The sequence below is a fragment of the Choristoneura fumiferana genome, chromosome Z (assembly GCF_025370935.1).
Source record: "Choristoneura fumiferana chromosome Z, NRCan_CFum_1, whole genome shotgun sequence".
NCBI lineage: Eukaryota > Metazoa > Arthropoda > Insecta > Lepidoptera > Tortricidae > Choristoneura > Choristoneura fumiferana.
The window spans coordinates 5957330-5964806 of record NC_133472.1 but is presented as its reverse complement, the minus strand read 5'-3'; the positions used below and the strand labels follow the sequence as shown (position 1 = coordinate 5964806).

Sequence of the window (7477 nt, the reverse complement as noted above, 5' to 3'; positions counted from 1 at the left end):
AATAAATCTGATAGATTAAACTTATTTCGTATAACATAGTTCTTTATGTTCAAATAATTTACGCCAGTCATATTCAGGCTACAACTGAAATATACTTCCATAAATTTAGACCGCAGCAACTTTTTTTGAGTAAAACGAAACGGGGCATCGAGTGTCACCCGCACCATGCTAGAATGAATGCATTGTTACTGGCAAGCTGGCAACTAGCAAAACTCGAACTTGTATATTGCCGTTCGCTGACGCTTATGGCATTTAATAGGCGAGTGAAAGGGATGTGCGATCGAACTTCGATTTGCGAGTTTTCGTAGTAGCTCATCTGCACTATGTACGAGTATTTTGGCGGTTTCTCCATAGGTGATGGCGCTCACCTTCTCTGGTACACTCGAGCCAAATGAATCGTGACGTGACCCAGTTGAAAACCTTTTCGTAGAAAATCACAAATATAATAATAATAATAATAATAATTTTTATTTATTCAGACAACTTGATCCAAAAATTTTGTTAGTATTTCCTTAAGACTATGTTAGTAGTTATAGCTAGCCAGTGAAAGGGTATTTTTAATTAGGTGTTGCATAATTGAGCACTCATTTCTTACAGCTAATGTCTTCAGGAGACTGTTTGGGCTGCCACGTATCCTAATTAAAAGTGATGCCATCTTTTTTGCGCAAGACGGCAGTAAAGTTGTCCACTCGAGCTCCCGCGAACATGGCGGAAGCGCTGCAGAACCGTGGCAGCCCCAACAGTGCCCTGAAGGCATTGTTATACTGGACGCGCAGAGAGGCAAGGGATCGCTGCGTGCAGGCCACCCACAGCGCCCCCGTGTACAGAGAAGTGCAGTATGCTCTAAAGAGCGTAATTTTCACTGCCTCTGTACACCGAGCGAATCTGCGGGCTAGCATGTTCGCCCGGACCGCCAGCGCCCTGCGTTCCCGCTCAACATCCGCATCATCTTTCAAGTTATCAGTTAAAAAGTGTCCTAGATATTTAAACTGATTTACTCTGTCAACTGGGCTCCGTTTAATAAAACAGGGAGCGACACGTCCGGGGCGTCCACACCCGGCGCCTGAAACACCATGTAAACCGTCTTCCTTACATTGTACACAAGCCCATGCGAGGCAGCATATTTTTCACATATGCTAATCAATTCATTCAGCGCACCGTTCGATGGGGCCAGCAGTGCCATGTCGTCGGCGTAGCTTATGTTGTTATGGCTAATACCGTCTATAGAACAGCCCGCATGAGCGCCGCTTAGCTCCTCGATCAGCGCATTGATATATAAATTAAATAGCTTAGGTGAAGTCAGCCCCCCCTGCCTCACACCGCACTCGAGCACATATGGCGAAGACAGTGAATTCGCCCACTTCACAACATTGACTTGGTTACCATACCAATGCTGAAAAATGGTCAAAAGGTCAAGTGGTACTCCAGCCGCCCCCAGCTTGTCCCAGAGGATGTCGTATGAGACCAAATCGAACGCTTTTGAGAGGTCCAGGAAACAGCCAAATACCGACGTTTTCCTTTCGGTGTAGTACCTAACAGCATGCTTCAACACAACAATTGCGCTTTCAGTGGACAACCCAGGCCGGAATCCGAACTGGGCATCGTGTAGCCGCACATACTTGTCTAAATGTGTGTCGAGCACACCGTCAAGCACCTTTGCCGCGATAGTTGCCAACGAAATTGGTCGATAGTTCGACTTGTCTGACACGTCGCCCGTTCTATTTTTAACTATAGGCACTACTAATGTGCGCATGAGCGATGGCGGCAGGTAGGAATGACTCAGACACAGGTTGTATAGTAAAGCCAGAACTCTGGGCAAATGCACCCCAGCGTACTTTAAATGCTCGATACTAAGCCCGTCATGGCCCGGGTGACTTCCCTTTTTTCATTTTTCTTAGCGCAACACGAATATCCTGCGCTTTAATCAGGGTAGGAACCGGTCCACGACGGTGCTCACCCACAGCGCCGGGTCGTGCAGGCCCCAGTGGGGACCTAACAGTAAAATAATCCTTAAAAACATTAGCAATATCCCGTGCCTCAGACACACCATTTACGCTCACGGGGAGACCACGTGACATGCTCAACCTGTTAGTGCACTTCCAAAACTTACTAAAATCGGAGCTAGAGTGGTGAGAAGCAAGTTTGTCCATTACTATTTTTGTTCTCGATTCTTTTGGCACCATTTAAGTTTACCTTTAAAAATCTTCTTCGCCTTAACCATTTCCTCAAATAGCTGACCTGATGATGGACACCCGTGCCACCTCCACAGCTTAAACTTCGTCTTAGCCTCACCGTGAGCGGCCCGCACATGTTCACTCCAGCCGGCGACACACTTCTTACGCCGGTGTTTACTAGAACCATTATCACAGTAGGTACTATTTGAAGCTAAACATAAACAAGAAACAATATTTTCATATAAGTCATTTATTATGATTTTATGATGAGGCTCATTACAAAAATATCCGCAACACTTAATTAAATCTACTGGCATGTCGATATTTCTTAAATCTTTATTACATAAGTTACAATACTGTTTTATTTGTTCCGGCGACCTTACTCCCCAAGATACACTGTCAGTCTCTGGCGGGCGATAAGCAACTTTACGTTGACTGACATTAAATCTACAATGTATAAACAAAGGAAAGTGGTCAGAACTGTACACATCGTGCTTAACATAAACTTTAGTTACAAGTGCCCACGCTGACTGTGTGACTATACTATGGTCTAACCATCTCTTGCACCCATGCGCATCACTAATAAAAGTGAACGTCTCCGAGTCTATACTTAGTTTTTTTACGTCGGCACATATCCACTTTTGCTCTTCACAAAAACTAGCTAGCTCTTTAAAAAATAGCTCATTTGGGTGGGAGTTAAAGTCCCCCAAAACGATTACATTTTCTATTCCGCTGTCTTCAGTAATTGCATTTAATTGACCTAGGCAATCAGTGAACTCGGTTAAATTATCAATACAGTTGACGGGCATATATACTGTCATAATTAACACGGTCTTATCGCACATAGACACTTTGATTGCTGCAATACGCGGATTGACACAAGGCACGATCGAAACACACGAAAAAACACTTTTTCGCCAGAGAAGAGCTACTCCACCATGCGGTCTCCCCATCAGCATTCCCTTCGCTGTGTCGACCGCTGACGTCCCCGTACTGCCAAAGTCTTCGTCAATCGACGTGAGATATGCTAAGTCCGACGGTAAAAGCCATGTTTCTTGAATGGCTATAATGTCAGCTATTTTACAGAGTGACCTCACCTCGTCAACCGATCGCTTGATGGATTTACAGTTATAAGACACTAGTACAGTGTCCTGCACTTTATTTTTTCCATTTGTACTAATCATTATTCAAGGTTGGGGTACTTTCTTTAGGCTTAGGTCTAAAATGAATAAATTTCCTAAACGATATGCCGTCAGGCCATAAATTATCGTCTAAAAATAAACTTAGCATATAGGAAGGCACACTAAGTTTAAATGCGTTATGCCTTTTTTGCCTTTTCATAGGTACACTTTCCAAGGTCACTCTTAATTGCGTTGTTTTAAGTATATACTCGCTAATATCCTCAGCCGTAGTATCTTTGTGTACATTCGAGATAAACAGCTCAGTGTTATTTCCCGCAGCTCTAAACTTGCATTGGCTATTTGTTTGCGCTTTTCCCATTCTTGCCGTAAACCGGTTCTTATTTTTCTTGTTTGTAACCTTTTGCCATTGATTTGAGGGTGTTGTGGGTTTCCATGCTCCTGTTTTGGCAACTTCAGCCATAGTCCGCGTCTGAATAGGCGACTGATTCATTTCGAGGCGTTCATTAAATGTGGAATCAGTCTGCACTCTAGGTGATTCATTTTCGCTGTCCCGCTTTGTTCCATTGGCGTGCTCATGGCATGGCAATGGCATGACATCGCATTGCTTGGCAGAGGAATTTATTATGACACTTACTGTGAGAACGTTTACGGTGGATCATGAAACAAATGATTCGACTGTACATAGCGCTCACCTACCATCACTTGACCCACTTGCTCGTGTATCCCTTACTAAAGAAAAGCGAGGTCACCTTATGCATTTGCCGTAGTTTCACATACTACTTCTTGTTTTCTAAGACTGAATTTCATTATCGAATAGAAATTAACTTTTTGCTTTAACAGTTCTTCACTGTCTTGTCCAGGCGCTGGTCGTCCAGCACGTGGACGTGTGTATGTTCTCCAACGGCAAGTTCAAGAACGTGGTTGCCATGGCGAAGGACGAGGGGACACCTGTGCCCCCCGGGCAGAGACTAGAAGACTCCTACACTGTGACCCCCAGCCGAGGTTAGCTGATGATTTAATGAAAATGACACCTTCCAAAACCCTGGGTTTGTCTTACAGAGCGCGAATAATAATGTTACTACCTGTCCACTGTATGATGACTTCATGTTTAATTCTACAGTTCTATCTCAGTTGAGCTACATCATTCGTAATACAAAAAAGGCAACTCATAGTAGTAGTCAGCAAAATGCCCTAGTGGCTGTAACATTAAGTATACACTGTGCCGTAAAAGACCGGATAATTTAATCACATAAGTCCTTTGATCTGGAATCATAAATTCCAACGAAGAATTTACAAAGGTCAAGTCAAACTAACCTAAATAGCAGTTGAAATATCCCGGGTTAATTCAAAACACTTTGAACACAGCGTTTAACAAGTCCCATTGTTCCCAGGTGTAACCAAAAACTGGATAGCTCTAGAGGACTCATACTCAAAAACGGGAGCCTGCCTCGCTTCGACAGTCATCTGCAATTCCAACTCACCAGAAGACCGCAATGTTTTCGCCATCTACGTGTCGTACTACGTAAAGGTAAAACTTTCCATCAGCGGCATAGGCGGGGAACTGTCAGTCAAGCTACCCTTTTCTCTATCCCACGCTTGCATCAACGAAGCACCGACTGACAGCGTGATGGAGGAAGCCTCCCACAGGATGATCCTAGAAGGACGAGAAAACAGCGATGATGAAGAAGGAGAAAAGGATGGTGAAGCTACTGCTGACGAAAACCAAGAGACCGATCTTGACGAAGATCCAAAACCAGAAGCGCAAGCAGAGGCTCGTCAATGCGTCGCTGCCGATGTATGCGTTAATATTATCGAGAACAAGCTGTGCGAGAGACCTCGATTTGAAGGTCCGCCTCAGGTCCGCAACATCAACCTCGATGAAGATGATCTGAACCTGATCATGCGGTATCCAGGTCCGGACACGTGATCCGATGACGAAGCGGGTACGTCAAGCGGGGTGAAGACTGAGGACTCAACGAAAGGTAAAGCACGCAAAATAGAGGTTTGTGTTGTGGAGAAAAGGGGTTTTATTGCGAGCCTAAAGCGCGCCGTCTGCTGCAGCAGACGCCGCCCATCTTTAACGGACTAAATAATTAGTTTGCATTTGAAAATGTTTATCAAATAAACCAGGCATTTTGCTATCAGTTTAGAAACACTATAAATACCCGATTACCCGCAGTTCCCGCGAAATTAAAATGTCAATCACTTGTTAATTAAGGTTAAATCTAGTCAATAGTTTTAAGGGTTATCTCTGTGTAAATGTTTTACTTAGACTAAGGTTGTTCGTTGTCAGAAGACTTGGTGGTGCCGAATTAAGCCTGAATGGAGTACGCTTACTAATTATAGTAGATTAGCCTATTAGGGTTCGACCTCTGCGTTCTAGTCGTCCTCTCTAAAAAATGTTGATTCTTCTATAACTAATCTTCAGAATTTGTTTGAAAACAAAGAGACAGCAGGCGTGGTTTTATCAAATAAGTTCTGTAATCTTTTTCGGTAATTGACATCGTACCTTTGTCAAAGTCAAGAGTAGCCAGGAACATAATTAATTGGCTGAGAGGTGATAGATGACTTACCAAAGCATGCGAGCTGTTTGGTAACATATTTTTCTTAAATATTATGACCACAAAGTACAGACACAAATTGTCATTCATAAGGCAGTCCCTTTACGAATTTGGTAGACTGTTCCATAGGAACTTCTTATACCTTAGAAATTTTAATGTTTTACACTTTCAGAGATACCGTACTTGTTAGAATTACGAATGTTTACACTTTTCGAAACATTTTGGACCAAGGTCAACTGTGGAAATTTTTTAATAATTTCTGTTGCCAGTTGCCAGTAACAATGTTTCTAAGAGATCTTCTGTAAAACTGTAAAGCTCGATCATTTGGATGGTCTACTACGTGCCTAGTGTTCGTGCACATTCTGCTCATTGCTCATATTTGAATTCGAAAAACCCCAATTACAACCAAAATTTGGACTTTCAAAACTTAGTTTTTAAGTCTACTAACAGAAGATCTCGGACTAGGATAGGTACCTAGGTTAAAATAAATGATATTGAAGAAGATATACAAATAAATACGAAACGCTTTCAACTGTTACCCTGTATACTTACTGTACTGTTCTACAAAATAGACACACAAAGAAATAGTCACTAAAGTAGTCACTGGAGAATTAGATTACAAATACATATAACCATGTTACATTTTGATGTTAGAATAGTTTATATTCAATACAGCAGATACAATGGAAGAAACCAGTTTATAAATTGAAATAGCATCGATAAAAGGTATTTGATAGCACTAGATGTCCTAATAGATCTACTGACCGTCCTGAAGAAAAATTACCCGAATGGTTTTTGGCGCATAGTTCAAAATTATCTTGACCGATTTGGTGTGCAATTATAAGTAGTTGATTAATTTTATTAAATGTCTACATTGTAATAGCCTAAATAAGTCTCAATGACATTGATGTTTCATTAACTGTTAATGTTAGAATAGTAAAAGATTGAGCTGGCTCGGTAAAAAAGTGTTTTTTTTTTCTTTGAAATGAACTCAAAATATTTGAAGTATAAAAATTTAGAATATAAAATTAGCGTTTTCAAAAAAAATGTGATACGAGTAAAAGTTTTAAAACAAAAGTTACAATTAATGTCTTTAAGTGTACAAACGAATGTAAACGTTTAACGAAGTAAATTTAAAAGGAAACAAAATATTGTTTTTTCTTCTTACAATCGTATTAAAGTAATATCCAGTTTAGTTTTGTAGAAAAATTAGCACTAAGAAGCCCACTCTTTTTCGATTTCCCTCGTATTTTTTTTTGTAAATAATGATCTTTGTTTTCAGTTTAATGTGAATTTAAATTCATGGAGTTTCAATACCTAGCTGGCTGGTCATAACATACTGTGGAATTATTAAACTTAACCTTAAGAAAACTATAAATAATGTATATTATACCATACAGTGTTTCTACGTCCAGTTCTTACGTTTTTAACTTTTATGCCCTATCGTTTAGTTCTTTTGTTGCGATCAAGATGACATTTGATTCAATTCAAATCATTTATTCAGTAAATAGGCCGCAATGCCGCAACGGGCACTTATACACCTCATTTTTTAAACTACCAGCGCTTTCGGAAAGACCATCATTGCCAAGAAGAATGCGCC

At 41.0% G+C, this 7477-nt stretch overlaps 2 protein-coding genes across 2 annotated transcripts; one reads left to right on the top strand and one right to left on the bottom strand.

Moving 5' to 3' along the window:
• Window positions 1-2193: 2193 nt before the first annotated feature.
• On the bottom strand, window positions 2194-3841 carry LOC141438258 (uncharacterized; the record flags this gene model as incomplete). The annotated part of the gene is given in 2 exon segments (XM_074102056.1): window positions 2194-2351; window positions 2518-3841. Coding segments are annotated over 2 exon segments (999 nt in total), but the record flags the coding sequence as incomplete, so codon positions are not given.
• Window positions 3842-3939: 98 nt separating this feature from the next.
• Window positions 3940-7043, top strand: LOC141438119 (phosrestin-2-like). The gene is made up of 3 exons (XM_074101813.1): window positions 3940-3951; window positions 4177-4318; window positions 4708-7043. Exons 1-3 carry the CDS (start codon window positions 3940-3942, stop codon window positions 5241-5243), a joined length of 690 nt encoding a protein of 229 aa, XP_073957914.1. The 3' UTR covers window positions 5244-7043.
• Window positions 7044-7477: the final 434 nt, after the last annotated feature.

What these genes read in the sequence shown, in the direction of transcription:
- LOC141438119 (XM_074101813.1), top strand. An exon ending in CACTGTGACCCCCAGCCGAG is followed by an intron (nt 4,319 to 4,707) that starts GTTAGCTGATGA and finishes CATTGTTCCCAG; the next exon opens with GTGTAACCAAAAACTGGATA.